We start from the raw sequence: 17,544 nt of genomic DNA on the forward strand, positions 1-17,544 counted from the left end.
CATTTGCCCTTAGCAGAAATTGGACACAGACATTTCAGAGTTGAAAGTCAGAAGCTGCATTGGCTGCAGAGCATCGTAGGCATCCATTATGGTCAGGATGATGCCCTTTAGCTAATACAGGGCAACTAAGGGTTGCAAGAGAGGAACCGAGTGTGCCTGGTTGTTGAAGGAAATGGAAATTATATTTTATGGCTCTAAGGAAAGGGCACGTTTCCACAATCTTTTCCATTAATTAAGATTCCGTAGACATGTTCAGTAATTGAAAATAAGAACAAAATGGGGGTGCTTTCACATATGAATAGCAAACTCTACGGCGACAGGATTTTAGTGATGTGTAGCTGCACCGTTTTACCTCAGAAAGGCTTGACATACAGATGTAACTAATTTATTCAGTTTGTTTAGCAAAGGTCTCTGGAGGGACTCACAGCAAAGGTTTTATACAGAGGTAAATAACATGAATATCAGTACATCAATAAGGATTTCACAATAATGATATCATTTGCAGAAGTATTGTGAAATTAATAACATATAGCACAATCTTTCCACAGAAATGTCTTTTGGGATGTGGCCTCCTGAATCTTGAGCTTCACGCTGACAGGAGCAGAAACAACTTCTTCACATTCACCTCAGCTCCACAGCAGTTTTCTCAAAAGTCGTCATGCTCAGGAACTAATATTTAGAGCCCTTTATAACAAAAAAGATATCAATCAAAAAAGTGGGGAAATTACAGTGCTGAGGAAATTCATAACCCATTTTGAAAGTTTAAGGGAAGCCTCACTACCAACCTGCACTTGAAGATTCAGGGCGTTACAGAAAGGTAACATTGGGCATATCTAAACTTTCTGAGGTAATGAGTTAGTTGCCCATAATGGTGGCTGCTCTTTGCCTCACCTCTCCCACTGAGCGCGTTTGCCCTTGTTAAAGTAATGTACAGTAGTGGGTCACACAGGCTCTTCCTAGGTTCAAGGTTTCAAGGAGAGGAGAAGAAGCAAGAATGCTTCATGTCAAAGGTGGGAGCCTTGGCCAACGAATCTGAGGAGCATATAGTTAAAAATATAAAGGCAAGTTGAGAAAAAAGTTCTTTAAGTTCCTCATAGCCCTTGCCCACCAACACTTCACCACCACACCCCACTCATCATAACCGTTGGCTGAGGTGGTTGTTTTATTCTGCCCAATGGTAGGGCCGTCCACAGAACCAACTGTTATACCGAAGACCTCTCACTAAGTTTACATCTTATCTCCACAAGCCGTGTGTGCGTGTGCATGTGCATGTACACACACACCCCTCTGAAACTCAGGATAGCATTGGATGCATCTAATGAAATGGACCGTAGTGTCTTATGCCATAATAAATTTGGTTATCTTTAAGGTAAGATTCTCTGGGTGACATTCAACTAAATGCTACTCAGACCTACTGAAATTAATTTACCTGATCCTTAATTTCAGTTGGTTTACTCTGAGTAAAATGTAGTTGACTACTACCCTTTGGAAACTGCAGTTAGACCCTTTGAACTCATTAGGACTTACTTTGCAGGAAACATGCCTAAGGTCAGGCTGCAATTAGAAACCTTACTGCAGTTGTGGTCAGGTAGCTCCTTGGATCCCCACCCCCGTTGATTATTCAAGAGGTAGCTGTTTAGGTAAGAAGGGTTTTTCACATGGCCTCCAAAACGATTAAGCAGGAACCAACAGGCTACTTTCCGTCCCCAGATCTGTTCCCCTGAACTGGAGCACCTTGGAATTGTTTGGATCAAGGCGCACATGTTGTTAAGTTGTGGGTGGACACAGCAGACGACACAGTGATTTCCAAACAGCTCTTGTTTATTCTGAGGCTGGAACAGAAGTGAGCTGAAGGCCTCAGCAGCCTGCTTATATAGAACTCAGCTACAAAGCAACAGTAACAACTTTCCGCAGTTAACCAATCCCTGAACGTCACTTTACAATCCTTCTTTTGCATATGTGGACCTGAGTGAAAACTGCAGCAGAATGAACTATATACACACACCCCTAGTGGCCTAGGGTGAGAACTTCAATACATAACACATGTCAAAACCACGTCCCTTCAGAAAGGGTGGAACTACCTTGCCAAAATAATCTATGCCTGCAGGAATCATGCTACTACTGTTCAGTTTTCCACCCCACCCACCCAAAAAGCCAAGGCTTTGTGAGTTCTCCAAAGAGACTGGAGAAAGAACAGGGGAAACATAGGAGAACAAATATTAATTAATAATTCGTGCAGCTGTCAATAAATTTGTGAGCAAATCCTTCATAGCCTGTGAACTTTCCACGCCATTGTAAATTGATAATAATGCTACCTCTGGACTTTCGGTCAGCTTTAACTCAGTGATTTCTGTTATCTCTTTAAACACCCCTTGCCAAAAAAAAAGAGTACATATTTGTACATTATTGTACATATTTACACCTCCACCACATGTGAACATAATCCCCTGTTTCCTGGCATCTCCTCCAACATAACACCAAATATTCTTTGTTTATTTCAGTGGAGATTCTAACTTACAGTGAAAAAACAACCTTGGCTGACTTAACCACAATCTGAGATTTGAAGGAGTAGAGTGACATCTAGTGAGTAAGTTCTTTTTCACAGTCAGCAACCTTTTTCAGCCGTGGGCCGGTCCACCGTCCCTCAGACCATGTGGTGGGCTGGACTATATTTTGAAAAAAAAAAAAAAGAACAAATTTCTGTGCCCCACAAATAACTCAGAGATGCATTTTAAATAAAAGCACACATTCTACTCATGTAAAAACACCGGGCACGCCCCACAAATAACCCAGAAATGCATTTTAAATAAAAGGACACATTCCACTCATGTAAAAACATGCTGATTCCCAGTCTGTCCGCAGGCCAGATTGAAAAGGCGATTGGGCCGCATCCGGCCCGTGGGCCTTAGGTTGCCTACCCCTGGTTTTTTAGATATTTGTGCACACCCAATCAATGTGTACATTTGTTCTACATGCTTCATTGGGGTCATTCATTATGGCCCAAAGGGGTCATGTTATGCTCCATATTAAATACCGCACACCCAGGTGAATCATGAAAAGACGACAATTTCCGTCCTCCCTTCCCAACATGTGGGCGGGTTTTGCGACACGGAGCAGGCTTATCTGGTCTGGTGCCTCCCACCTGCGTCAGGGTGGCTATTGTCCCACCCCTGGCCTGGGAGGACAATGGATGGCTGGTGAGAGGGGGGCGAGGCGAGGGCCAGGGGAAAGAGTCAGACCCCTTCAGCCAGATTGGGTGGACAGGTGTTTGTTCTTCAGTTGTGGGTTTCTTGGCGGTGAGGCCCCTTAGGGCCTCGGGTGGCAGTTTTTAGGCCTTATTTTAGTCTATGTTCAAGTTGGGGGGGGAGGCATTTCATGCACCCCCACGCGGCGGCGTTTGCAGGGCTCGTTAAAGGGTTGATTGCAGGAGTCCCTGGAACCTAGAGCGGTGGCATGTAGGTCAAACTCCCAGCCAAGGTAAAGTGGGAGGGCACACTGTATAAGTTTGTGCTTTACAGTCCCCCCCCTCCCACTGCACCTCATTGCCCTGGACATCCTTAGTCCCGGATGGGCTGAGAGGGTTACATGCCAAGGTCTATGCCAAGTTTCCCACATTCTGAAGTTAGTTGTGGCCAATTGGAACCCATACTTTGGTCTCTGGTCTCATTCTTTGGGGGGGGGGTTAGGCTCCACGGACGGGGTTCAGAGCGTGTGCTTGCAATTGTTTTTTTGATAAGATAAACTTATTGGTTTCTGTAATTAGTAGAATCCAGAAGTGTCTGAATTCAGAAGTATACAAGTATACACACTCTTTCCCTGCAAATTCTGTTGCTGGAAAAACAGTAGCAACTCCTTGAGTGCTTCAGGAATATTTTTCAATATGGATATATTGATACCACTTTTTCAGAAGAAGAGAGGAAGTTGTTTATAGAGTGCAAATGCAATTTGATGACAAGTTGAAGATTTAAACGCAGTTACCTGCTGCAAAAGCCCCCTATATAAATGACTTCTGTTTGAGAACTCTAAAGGGAGGTTGAAGGGTGGCAACATCCCCATAAATAAAAGCCACCACAGAGAGAAGGAAAGGGCATCTTTAGTCATTGTTGTGCCACTATCGAATTCAGGAATATAGAATCTGAATCAATTGCACACCAGAGCCAAAATGCTTTTACAACCTCAAAAAGTTGAAGGCTGTCAGTAATTTGGAAAATGCAGGTGAAAGACATGAACAAGTTCAAGGCTATCAGCATTTTGTGTGTGTGTGTGTGGGGGGGGACACATTAAAAAAGTACAAGTTGACACTGATTTTGACAAAGCCAGCTTGAAAGGCAGCAGGACAAACCATTAGAATTGTTGTGAGTTGCTGTTGTTGTTTTGGCAGGGTTAGGCTGTACGCCTGAGTCCCTTCTAATTGCTGGATCCAGCAATTATTCCATTGCTGGAATAGTCAGGCCAGCTTCTTGGTAATGACCCTAAGCATGGAACCTCGATTTCTGCTTCAGTCCAAGGCTTTGGCAATGGGAGAAGCAAGACCTTTTTGGAGTGTTGATTCCGTGAGCCCCTCCATCGTAAGCTCAGGTTGCATATATGTGTAAATAAACCATATATCATAAAGACACCACAGTCTCTGCTGTACCTCATTCCGAAGGAAACATGAACCCTGGGAAAGTGTCTGGAACCCCTGGAATCTCACTCCACTCAGTGACTGTGGTGTCATGCAACAATATGTTTCACTCCCCACCCGCACATCTTCTTTGACATGGGGAGGAGGGAGCTGCAACAGCCTTTGCAGCTGGCATGGGATCAGGCACTTCAAAGCCGTAGAAACTGAACAGCGCTGCAGTGATAAGCTGAGATCCTGTACAAATTGTCCTGGTAGCATAGCCCTCCTTTCTCAATGTTTTTCCTTTATTGTTTCTGGCAGGTTGCCTGTCCCCCCCCCCCGCCCCCATGAATGATCTGTATTCATTGTTTACTGCACTAGATGAGTTGTCAGAATTCAAATCTTCTGGCCGATATAACAGTTGGATAAATGAAAGTGGCGCTTGAAGAATACAGGATTTGTGCATGAAATAGGTAAATGGGTTTCTGAAAAAGATTTTTGGGGCGTCTCCACCCCCATTGTTCAGCTGGGACACTGAGGTCCAGCTCCGAGGACCTTCTGGCGGTTCCCTCATAGTGAGAAGTGAGGCTGCAGGCAACCAGGTAGAGGGCCTTCTTGGTAGTGGCACCCGCCCTGTGGAACGCCCTCCCGTCAGATGTCAATGAAATAAACAACTATCTGACTTTTAGAAGACATCTGAAGGCAACCCTGTTTAGGGAAGTTTTTATGTTTGATGTTTTATTGTGTTTTTAATATTTTGTTGCTGAGCCGCCCAGAGTGGCTAGGGAAACCCAATGAGATGGCTGGGGTATTATTATTATTATTAATAATAATAATAATAATAATAATAATAATAATCTCGGTAGCACTTGGAAATGCTTTATCCCAACCCTTATATTTGTCAGTAACGTTGCAAAATAGATCCTTGCTTCCTCCCACCCCCCCAGACGCTTCCCCGACCCCAAGAATTTACAGTTCAGCAGCGTATAAATACACATTAACTTGCAAATGATGTGGCAGTTGGTGGTGTTTGCTCAAACTAATTTATTGCAACTATTTGCCTGATTTTTATTTGATTAGAATCATCACTGGGAAGAAGAGAATGTTGATGAGGAGGACCGCATGAAAGCATCAACAGTCATGTAGTACTATGGGTGTCCCACAACTTATTTGCTCTCCAGTTTCCTTCCTGAGGATGTTAATTTGCTGATTTGCCCTTTATTTGACTTTCTTTTTCATCCTGGTAGAAGATGAGAGATAACAGCAACATCCAGAAAGGTCAAAAACACTGCCAACATTTAGAAATACATTTGCATTCCTTTTAGATCTATGTCCATCTATAGTGCATGAGAGCTAGGGTGATGTATTGGTTAGTGTGCAGGACTAGGAACAGGGAGACCTGGGTTCAAATCCTCCACTTTCCCATGAAGCACACTGGCTCACCTTGGGCCAGCCACACAGTCTAGCCCACTTCACAGGGTTGTCTGAGGATAACCGGGGTGATGAACTTACGTCTTAATATTTTGGTTGAGGGATGCGGGTGGCGCTGTGGGTTAAACCACAGAGCCTAGGGCTTGCTGATCAGAATGTTGGCGGTTCGAATCCCGTAACGGGGTGAGCTCCCGTTGCTCGGTCCCTGCTCCTGTCAACCTAGCAGTTCGAAAGCACATCAAAGTGCAAGTAGATAAATAGGGACCGCTCCGTCAGGAAGGTAAACGGCGTTTCCATGCGCGGCTCTGGTTCACCAGAAGCAGCTTTGTCATGCTGGCCACATGACCCGGAAGCTGTACGCCGGCTCCCTCAGCAAGTAACACGAGATGAGCGCCGCAACCCCAGAGTTGGACACGACTGGACCTAATGGTCAGGGGTCCCTTTACCTTTACCTATTACTAAAAAAAGTAGGAATCAGTGAGGAGGAGGAATATGCTGCCTTTACGTCTACTGCCTTGCCTCCTTTTTAGGTAACATATTACAATTGTTGTAGCTGGGAATTGCATTTTGCCCCTTACAAAGCTACAATTCCCAACAGCCTTAACGAACTACAGTTCCCAGGATAACAGGAAAGTCTGCTTTCCAGTGTCTTGGGGGTGGGGCAGGATGAAGGTGGGGGTGGAAGCTACATTCCTAAAGCCTCAAACCTCAAACAGCCCAGCCCCACTAATTATTATGATTTTGAGAGGAAGGTCAAGCTGGGATGTTGAATGATGACACATCCGTTTTACGCCTGTTTGTTTCAACCCTATCTTACCTCTCATTTACGACGCCGTCCTACATTAACTGTTGCATTCTGCTTGCCAGTCCTCTGGTAGGACAGGAGAAACCAGTTCTTTAAACTTCTGCAAGGGACAAGCGGCTTCGCAGCCTGGCAAAATGAGCTGTTCAGGTGGAGCATCAGTACTGGTCTGATAGTACATCTCGATGGCGAACTCACTGAAAAGAAGAAAGTCAAGTCGCCCCCTGATTGGACTACGATGTGGTCATTCTCATAAGATGCAGCCATATATTGCCCAGGACTCACTAGAAAACTTCCATTCTAAAATAAATGCTCTGAGATAATGACAGGTGGAGTTATGTGTTGCTAGCCAAGGAAGGGTCTAAGTAACAGTGGCAGAATGCTGAACTACATGCAAGCAAAATGCTTAAAATGCTGTCCAGAGACGAAGGTAGCTGTAGTCCAACAACATCTGGGGACTCAAGGTTGAAAAACTCTGGCACAAAGTGTGGCTCAACCCTTTCTGTCTTTCAAAGGCACGCACATCTCAGCCCAACTATGAAATAATAATTCAAAAGCATTTTGAACTGCTGGACTTCAGGCTCAAACGCAGAGGGAACGCAACTGGTTTTTGACCCATTTTAACAGTGCACCCACTGTGGGTTTGAGAAGCTGAGCAAATTTGCAAAAGTTTACCCAATGAACCATTGCTGGTTATTCCACCTGTGAATTCATATTTACCCATCGTCTTCTTTATATAGCTCAAAAAAATGACAAGCGGCATAGGGAGGCAGATGTGGTTTGAAAACATCCAGTGCTACCTGGAGGGCAGCCAATGTGATATCATGCTATAAAAGGAAAGAAAACAATTCCTTACAACTCTCATTACAGAAGTATGTCTGCACACACACACGAGTTCTGATCTCAGACCCTGTTAGTTCTATGGATGCCATATTAGACAAGTCATCCGATTATGGCCTATGACATGTGAAATATCCATTTTTCAAGATTATGCAACCAGGAGCTTAAAAAGAAAGAAATGTACAACCATGGAGTTGTAGGATCCTCAGGCTGGTTCTAGACAGTCAGATAATTCAGTATTTTAACATGTAGTTTCTTCACATTTGTAGCTCATTCCCGCTTACACTTCGGCATAGAAATCCTGGACTTTAAGTACACACACACACACACACACACACACACAACCCACCCCACCCCACCCATGTACCAGTAATCTATATGCCCCCGAAAGGTTTTCATGGCAGGTTCCATGCCTACTCAAATGTACAGTACTCAGTGCTTTAGGAGAAGGCAGTGTGTGTGTGTGTGTCCCGGTTGTATTTTTCTGAGCTTTGCAGTGGTTCTGTTCTTACTGAGGTGGTCTTTTCCCGAGGTGGTGCTCAAGGGAAGGTGTTGTTTGGCTCTGTGTAGCTGCCAGTGTGGGGTTGCACAGGCTTTGATTTCCCTCCCATTTTGTTTAACATCTACATGAAACGACTGAGTGGGGTCCTATCTGGAGTCAATAGCTCATCAATATCCGGATGCCCTGCAGCTCTACTCCCTGAGGGGACAAGGCACAAGAGAGAAGTAACACATGGCAACCTTAATTATGTAAGAACCTGTCATATTGGGAGGAGGGGGGAGAGAGAAAATGAATTGTGGTTTAGGATGCAGAATGTTAGCAGCAGTGAAATGGAGAGAGCTACTTGTTTAACAAATACATGCCAACACAGAAATGGATATGTTACACCCCTACTTGAGGTTCCCCCTTCCCAGCCCAAGAATCTGGTTAATATTTATTTATTTTGCATTTTGGTTGTCCTTTAAGCCATAGGGCCACTCATGACACCTGGGGATTGCCCTGATGTTGCCTTCAATATCACTGAGATGTTACATTAATCATCTATCTGGAAGTGTGACTGTTGTGATCTGGCACAGCACACCTGATGTGAGTTGGAGGGCTGTGCAGGTTTCCTGCCTCAAACCCTCCCCATGTGTTCCCAAGGTAGGTACTGTGTGGGGTCCAATCCAGAGCAGGAGGGCAGGGTCGCAGGATCAGGGGCACAGCTGCTTTCCCTTCAAATTGAAAAGTGGTAGTGTTCAACTCAACTTTTAAAATATGTGATGAACATAATATGAATTGAGTAGTAGAAGAAGAGGAGTTTGGATTTGATATCCCGCTTTATCACTACCCTAAAGAGTCTCAAAGTGACTAACAATCTCCTTTCCCCTTCTCTCCCACAACAAACACTCTGTGAGGTGAGTGAAGCTGAGAAGTGTGACTAGCCCAAAGTCACCCAGCAGCTGCATGTGGAGGAGAGGGGAAGCGAACCCAGTTCACCAGATCACGAGTCTACCGCTCTTAACCGCTACACCACACTGGTTCTCAGTAGACAAACAGTGTTGCCAAATAGAAAGGGGAGCTAGAAAGGAGCAGGAAAAATGTGAACTATAGAAGGTTTGGTCAATTTAAAATTTTCATACTTACAGCTGAATACATTAACATTTTTCTTCCATCAGTGGCCTGAGTAGCTTCTGTCATCTTATCCAAAATATCTTTCACAAGGAGACCTTAATGGTGAGACAAACACTGCTGAAATCAAGGAGCCATTCAAAGCTTTTCAATCCCGTTTATCTTTCACCTATTGTGATGGCAATTCCACACGCACACACCCACACACCCAACTAGGACTAAGAACACCTCACTTTTATAAAATATATATTCAAGGTGATATGGAATCCTAGCAATACACTGCAATCACAACCACTGTCACCAAGAATAACACGCATAGCTGTCAACTCCCCCCCCCTTTTTAAGGGAAATTCCCTTATTCTGAATAGGATTCCTCGCAAGAAAAGGGAAAAGTTGACAGCTATGAACGCGGCAAAGAGATGCTGTAGAACAGCCTTGGCCAAACCAACGCCCCGCTTAAGTTATAGACTACAAACTCCTATCCTTCAATATAAAATGTGTACATAAGGCAAGATTGTACACAAAAAATGTGTATACAAGCATAAAAATGCTGGTGATTCTTTTTGGGATTTTTTTTTTTACAGGGAATCAGGCAGAGGGCCTTCTTGGTAGTGGCGCCCGCCCTGTGGAACACCCTCCCATCAGATGTCAAAGAAATAAACAACCACCTGCCATTTAGAAGACATCTAAAGGCCGCCCTGTTTAGGGAAGTTTTTAATTGACTGATGTTTAAATGTATTTTTAAATAAATAAACAAATTGCAAACTGATGCAGAAAGATGATGAATTGCATGAAAAAATGTGAAATCGAAAAGGATTGTTGAGGATCATGCTGTCAGATATAAAAAAAAATGCCTTCAGTCCCCAAACTGAGTGCCTCACCTTACTTTTAAAAAACAACATTTTCTACATTTGCTTTGGTGATGGCATCAGGAGGCTTATGTTCCTCTGCTTAATTGGCAGAAGAGGATGGCGCTGTCTTAATGTGTCTGTCTGTCTGTCTAGAAATATCTTTATGAGCCTGTGTATCTGGCTGCCTGAGTATGTGTACATACTGTGTACTGTATATGTGACTGTGCATTTGTGAGGCATGTGGCCCTCAAACCTCAATGCAGTGCTCGTGCCAGAAAAGAGGTAGCTGCCCTAGCTATAAATAAACAAGGATACGTGAATGTTATATTGAAATATTTTGTTGTTGTTGCTTACCTCCTTGTACTCGCGATTTCTCTTCTCTTTTGTGTACCCCAAACATTGCATTTAAGGCAAAGGCCAAAAGATTTTTCAGCGTTCCCATGACTTCGTCCGTAGCCCAGGGAGGGACAGGTTGGTTATTCATTTGCTACGGTTAAAAAAAGGGGGGGAGGGGGGTCGTCTGTGATCCATGTCTTTGCTGTTTCACAGTCCTTCATTTTTAAATGCAGGCAGAGCCGTCTTTCCTATTGGGCATACTGTTGCAATGCGCCACGGTGCTGGCCTCTCAGGGGCGCCGCAGCGAGTGGGGGAGCTGCGCAGCTTTGCCGGCGGCCTCCCCTTTCCCTGCACGCCCACCAGCTGTGCCCCGTCAACCATATGGCTGGCGGGCATGCAGCTTCCTTCCCAAGCCTCTGCAGGAGGAGAGCGGTCAACAACTCTGGGAAACGGGGGCGGGGGGAGGGATCTTTGCACCACAGGGCCGGATATGCTTAAGACGGCCCTGAATGTAGGGAAACCCATGGCATGCCCCCTTTTGGGCCACACAAAGTGGGAGAGACGTCTCCTTGAATATGAAGATCACAGTGGACAAGCAAGGCCACATGGGAGGAAGTGGCCCTTTAAACACTCCTGTCCCAAACCCATTTAGGATAGCGTGCTGGAAAATGAAACGGTCCCCTGCATGGATTGAACAAAACTAGAGGCACGTGCCTTGAAAAGCAAAATCCAGGCCTGCCTTTTGTACCTGCTAGAGCAGGGATGGATGATGAACTGTGGCTTTCCAGATGTTGCTTGCTGGACTCCAGGTCTCGTCATCCGTGACTGTTGGCCATTCAGGTTGGGGCTGATGGGAGTTGCAGTTCAATAACCTCTGGAAAGCCACAGGTTTCCCAACCCTGAGGTAGAGGTACCAAACAGTTTTGGGGCTGTATTTAATTCTCAACTCAACTCAGTTTATTACAGCAAAAGCCAGCAATTGTATTTAATTCAATATTTTAATTCAGATGTAGCCAAGGCATGAATGACATGGACCAGATCTTCTTTTTCCAAGAAAGGGTGCACAAATGGCACATCCACCCAATTTGTGCCAAGTCACTCTTCACTCTAATTACCCCCCCCCCCCCACTATCCCAAAACAATGGTAAAGCCAGAGGAGATGAGTCAGCCGAGCTGGAAATGCCTCCTCACCCTTGGACCACTACAGCTTGGGTTGCTATGGTGACAACAGCCTCCAGCACTAACCGTACTGAGAGCACCTTGCCACGTGTGCTGCTCTCATTTGCTTTGTGCCACACGACCTTGTCTTAAACCTTTTTTTTTAAAGCAGGATGAGTCTCATAAAGGTTTATTAGAAATTACCTGAACAAGTAAAGTATCGTATGCATTCCAGAGTGTGTGGCTGTTAAAATCCAGAAGTTTCATCACATCATATCCCAGGTCAGCTGCTAATTTACCTAGAAATTCCTGAAAGGTATAGAGCAGAAGGATTAATGAATCAGTAAGTGTAAATGACTATGCAGAGTCTTCTAGGGCATGTTGTCTACGGCGCCTGCAAACTTGGCAGCATGACTGCCAGCCCTGCATAGTAAACAAGGCAATCTGTCCAGGCCCCTTTTAATTGCCCATTCTGGGAAAAATTATTTTCTCTTTATTTTACAGGAACAAGAAAAACGGAACACTTCAAAGCTAAAAAACAAAACATAACAGAATACACTTGTTGCAATACCAGAGAGGTCGGTTAATTGATTTCTAGTCTTTTGCAGCCCAGTGAAATCACTTTGGCTTGCACAACTGTTAAAAATATCTGTAAGCAAAACAATAGCAAATAATCTGTAATGAGAAAACAGGTTTGTAATGAGAAAAGGCATTTGGTTGTCAAATTGGACATTTGCGGTGGAAGATTGGCAAATGAAAATGATCGATTTTATGGAACTCGCAGAACTGACCGGGAAACTCTGAAACCAGAAGGACGAAGCAGTACAGAAAGATTGGAAGAAATTCAAAGAATATTTGAAAATTGATGCTAAGATTAGTATTTAAGAATTGAACTAGAAGAATTGTTAGGCTACAGATATGGAAAATAGATAAGACCAATAAGTTAGAAGTTTGATCAGAATAATAGCTTTAGAATAAGATTAGGTGTAATTGATGATTATATAATGTTTAGAATTTACTAACGATGTTATACAGTGAAAGCAGGAGAGGACATGAAGAAGTCAATTAACAATGTTAAGGAATAGAATGATTATAGCGATTATAGGTGTTTTTTGTTTTTGTTTTTTGTATTTTTTGTACTCATTTTTGGTTTTTGTATTTTGAGTTTTTTGTATAATTTCCGTTAAGTGTGTAGTGTATGTTAGTAATGTTTGTGTTTTATGGTTGAAAATTTAATAAAATTTATTGGGGGGAAAACCAAATTGGACATTTGCAGCACGTTCTGTGGTTTGTCAACTCCGAAGTAAGACCCATTGACTTCAGTGGGACTAACTTGCAGGGACTGCAGCCTTCACATTCTCCCTTTCTTACCATTTGCCCATTCACTTGTCCTCCGACTGCTTCAGATCCGAAAGTTTCTTTTAGAAGTTTGCCAAACTTTTGACATTCAGCGCGAACAGGATAATACAACAGCTAATAGAAAAACAAAACAAAACAAATTAGCTTAATAGACCTCCTGCTATTGTCATCTGCCTGTGCATAATCCATATGTTCATCCTAAATTATTATTAATAGTCTGAGTTCCTATTCACATGTTCTGTACTTTAGCAGGTGGGAAGATATTTGAAGTTCAGCTAATCAATAGAATAGAATACTTTTGTGTCATCTTTCAACTTGCCCAAATGGCATATGAAGTCACATGGTTCTTATTCTTCCCACTCCTACTGCTTCTGTGTCTTTTTGTTTGTATCTGCCGGAATGATTGTTCAAGCAACTATTGTGACCCTCGTCTTTTCTAGGCTGGGATCTGAGATTTCTGATGCCACCTTGCATTGTGGTTCTTACTGAGTACCACAGCTCCAAGACATGTTTATATACATATCTATATCTACATATCCTGAACTCTCTTAATATCAATATCTCTATATCTTGAAGAGGGAAACATTCCTCTCTGAGGATGCAATGTTTCCACTGAATAGCTTTCAGGAAAGCCAAATGCTTCCTTGCCTTTTCCGATGAACGAGGCACAGTATGAACTGGAACAGGTTGCCAAGGGATGTCTGTGTTCCAGATCTGGGAACCTTGGGGAGGAAAAAGACCGGCCAGGTTCGCTTGAGCGCTCATAATGGTTCGATCATAATCTGTACTTCGGACATAAATCTAGAGAGCGGAAAAAAGGAAAAGTGTAGTTATAGGATAGTGTTGCTTTTTTGATCCTACAAGAGAAGCTATCATTCTAAGTAAAGTTGATTTGAATCCCAGTAAAATACTCCCTTGGGGAGACTTGGACATGGCTCGGACATTAAGCATACACCCCAAAGAGAAACAGAAGAAAGAACAACATTTGAGAATCATTGGTGAATATTTCTCCCCGACTTCTGCCAGGAGTCATGAGGCAGATTTGACTGACAGGCCACCTGTTCCTGCCTGTTCTCTCTGTTGTGAGGGCTGGCGAGCTCATGTGGGTATGTGAAAGTGTGAGTCTTGTCACTGGACTTCACAATTCATTTTCTCAGAATACGAACCACAGCAGTTCATAATGTGTGACTAAAAATGTGGTGAGCATTGGACTCCAGTCCTTCTCTAGCTTTTGGTTTAGTCCAAGCCAGTGAAGAACCCCTTTCTCTGTCTTCCTCAGTCACCAAATGCTGGGAAATGTCAATGATTTCTGGGGCTTATTCCCCAGTGATGTTATTATTCTTTTTGTTGTTAGTGTTATTATATTAATTTATTCCCTGCCTTTCACTGTAAGGTCCCAGGGGGTGTTACAACAATAATGGGGGGGGGAGGACCAAAAAAGAGGAGGACATGGGAAAAGAAAGAGAGGGGCCTTCGTCTTCATTCCTCTGCTGCCATGCTGACAGCAGCCATTATAGGGAGGAGGAAGCATGGAAATTTATTTGACAGCAGTTCCTGTCAGTGCTGCCGGACAAGGAGATTTGGGGCACATGGGGATCGCAATTATGAGTAAGTTTAGAACCCCAAAAGGAAATAATTTGTCGTTCCCTCTCCTCCACACACATTCTCCACTTCTGCTTGTATTTGCTTGTCCCGATCTAAAGAGCATGGGGGAAACTCATCTGTTACGTTTCCATAAATGTTACTGCTAAATGAACAGGAGGAAAGTTTCTTGTTATCTCCAATACTTGCTTCATTTCGCTTGTAGTCATCACTTAAGAAGCCCTTATATCTCTCCTTTATGAATTGGCCCAACTCATATTGCCGCCGCATTCCATTCTGTGGGAACAAGAACATAAGTGTGCCTATAAAACCTGTTGATACATTGTGCTGCCCTTCCAGGCTATCTATGACTATTTCAAAAGATAATGGAATACTGTGCAGGATAACAATGTTGGTTGCAAATTGCATCATGAATAAAAGCTAAGCTTGGAATTTTGGCCTATTCCTTTTCACACCTAAATTTGTGGCAGGTCTCATTTCACAGGACAGCTATATTTTAAAAAAATACTAAGCAAAACACACAATTTCTAAATGTATGATTGCTTTTTGATCTTTCAAAATGAATTTATGTATTTTACATTCCGTAACTTTTGATTTCCGCCACATAGCAATTTTGACAATTGAGCAGTATGTAGATTCTGTTACATAAAATAATTAAACAAGCAAAGAAAACCTTTATAGTTTGCTTTGATCAACGAGTATCTTAATAGGTAAGAAAGAAATTTAATCAATCAATCAATCAATCAATCAATCAATCACAACATGCTTTCGTTTCTAACAGCAGCTATCAGACCGTTGTGAGCTGTCCATATCCTTGTGGCCAAGCGTCTTCTTTGACCTCATTAGTGGGGAAAGTTGAAACGGGATTTCTGTCTCCGTGTCGGTAAACCTGGTGAAATGGTTTGAAAAGTGCATTGGTTTTCAGAGACAATAGAATTTGATGTAATTTGTCAGAACTGAACATTAGCTTCTATCAAGAGACGAGTACTGGCACCTCCACCAAAAGCACCGCCTTTTGGAAACTGAGAGGAGATATGATCTCCTCTATCTTCAGATATTTCAAGGACTGTCATATGGAAGAGGAAACAAGCTTGTTTTCTCCTGCTCTGGAAGATAGGACTTGAACCAATGGCTTCATGTTACAAGAAAGGAGATTCTGACTAAACACCAGGAAGAACTTCCTGATGGTAAAAGCTGTTCAACAGTGGAGCTGACCCCCTTGGGAGGTGGTGGACTCTCCTTCATTGGAGTTTTTAGGCAGAGGTTGGATGGCCATCTGTCATATTGCAGCCCTGCCAGTGTCTTAGGAGGGAGTGCTCACCAGTAGCAGTGCCACAGTTAACCACATCTACAATAATAGCCCCCATTTTGTGTCATCTACAGTGCCCTGGACCAATCAGCACTCCAAGGCTTTGTAGGAGAGGAGGATAGTGGCTGCTGTCACAAAAATGGTGGAGAGTAGTAAGAGAAAGTTCTGCAAAGTGGCCTTTTCTCCTCTGGGGAGAGAAAATGAAAAATCTCAGGCATTTTCTTAGAAAAGGTTCCTCTGAAAATCTAAGCTTTGTTATTATGGTCAATGATCATCATTAAGAAATTGGGATAAAACAACTCTAATGTGCCTTCAATGTGTTTATTGATAAATACTAATTCTGCATAGGACTGCCACTTTTCTTTGTCATTGGCTGTATTCCCAAGCTTTTAATAGCAGGCTATCATGCAGTAATTAAGCACTGGAAGTGTTCCCAATTACTTTCACTCATTCTGCCAAGTTGATTGTCATGCAAATGTGTTTTTCCGTTAAAAAAGCTTGTTTGTAATTTTTTTTAAACCATTTCTTCTTTTACATATAAATTATTTTTAAAAACTTACATGATTGTAACATTAATGTGGATGGCAACAAATGCAATTATTATAGCCTATACGTATAATTCAAAGGAAACAAGCAGACTAAAAGAATTTGTGGTCCATAGAATAAATTCAGTGTCATACATGTAAATACACTCGGTTATGGAACTAAGATTAATAAGGCATTGGCTGGCAAACATGTTTGACGGAGGAAACTAAACTATGAAGCTAAGTCAGGAACTGGAAGCACAAGGCGAAGTGAGAACACTGGCAGCCCTGTGTCTGCAGCCTCTCATTCTAAATTTCCTTCGAATTTTGTGTTGGACACTGCTCTGTTATGCAGGACAATGGAACCGGAAAGAGAAACCAGCCTTTTCAACCTAACAGAAATGTACATGGTTGGATAACTCATTGTTAGCAATGAAAAGAAGACCTCATGCTTACCAGTACAACATACTTCAGTTCCCTTCCTGTGGTACATGGGAGAAGCAGACCCAAGAACAGGCTGAAGATGGTGAAGCCACAACTAACAAAACTGCCTGGCAGATGCATCACGGACCCTTCAGCCCTGGCAGTAATTATGAAATAGCTTTTTTTGTCTGTGTGTGAAGGTGGGAAGGGAACAAAAGCCATGCTTTATAAAGAGCAAACAAAGGGGAGGAGACTCTAAAATTCATCTAGAAGTTTAATTTGATGGCTACTGATTTATGGCTTTTTGTAATATAGTCAAGGGCAGAGGAGGAAGTGCCAAGTTCTGTGGGGTTGGAGGACCACACTTGCCACATGGCAGATGCCAGGACTTAGGAGGATGTGCCCCATGATTTTTCATGTGCCTTAGGAGGATGTGCCCCAAAAGGACTTAGGAGGATGTGCCCCAAAAGGAAGGACACTCCGCTTTCTGCTAATGGCCAGGGAACCACGGGTGATGGGGTGGTTGCACATTCAGCCTTCCAGGAAGAACATCGTGGCAGTTTGAAGGTGAGCCTGGACTCCTCCAACTGGCCAGAGAAGGAACAGCTGCAGGAAGCTTACCCCAACCCCCTGCCATCTCAATTGTTCTGTAAGGCTGAAAGGAATCACGCTCTGGCCCCCATCCACCAGCCCA

At 43.2% G+C, this 17,544-nt stretch overlaps 1 protein-coding gene across 1 annotated transcript; it reads right to left on the bottom strand.

Annotated features, from left to right (window-relative positions):
* Positions 1-6,856: 6,856 nt before the first annotated feature.
* LOC117055953 (prostatic acid phosphatase-like) lies at positions 6,857-16,991 on the bottom strand. Its single transcript, XM_033165921.1, has 10 exons — positions 16,884-16,991; positions 15,388-15,483; positions 14,784-14,870; positions 13,641-13,793; positions 13,005-13,106; positions 11,838-11,942; positions 10,494-10,626; positions 9,304-9,386; positions 7,557-7,663; positions 6,857-7,033 (listed from the first exon to the last, which is right to left on the bottom strand). Exons 1-10 carry the CDS (start codon positions 16,989-16,991, stop codon positions 6,877-6,879), a joined length of 1,131 nt encoding a protein of 376 aa, XP_033021812.1. The 3' UTR covers positions 6,857-6,876.
* Between the last annotated feature and the right edge of the window lie 553 nt (positions 16,992-17,544).

Source organism: Lacerta agilis, chromosome 12 (genome assembly GCF_009819535.1).
Source record: "Lacerta agilis isolate rLacAgi1 chromosome 12, rLacAgi1.pri, whole genome shotgun sequence".
Taxonomy (NCBI): Eukaryota; Metazoa; Chordata; class Lepidosauria; order Squamata; family Lacertidae; genus Lacerta; species Lacerta agilis.

Bases quoted from the DNA above. Each gene is read 5' to 3' on its own strand.
- LOC117055953 (XM_033165921.1), bottom strand. From the start codon at position 16,991: ATGCATCTGCCAGGCAGTTTTGTTAGTTGTGGCTTCACCATCTTCAGC. The intron at 14,871-15,387 runs GTCTGATAGCTG...TTGTTCCCACAG, and splicing joins GATATGGACAGCTCACAACG to AATGGAATGCGGCGGCAATA. The intron at 7,034-7,556 runs GTAAATATGAAT...TCTTCTTTTCAG, and splicing joins CTATATAAAGAAGACGATGG to TGAGTTCGCCATCGAGATGT.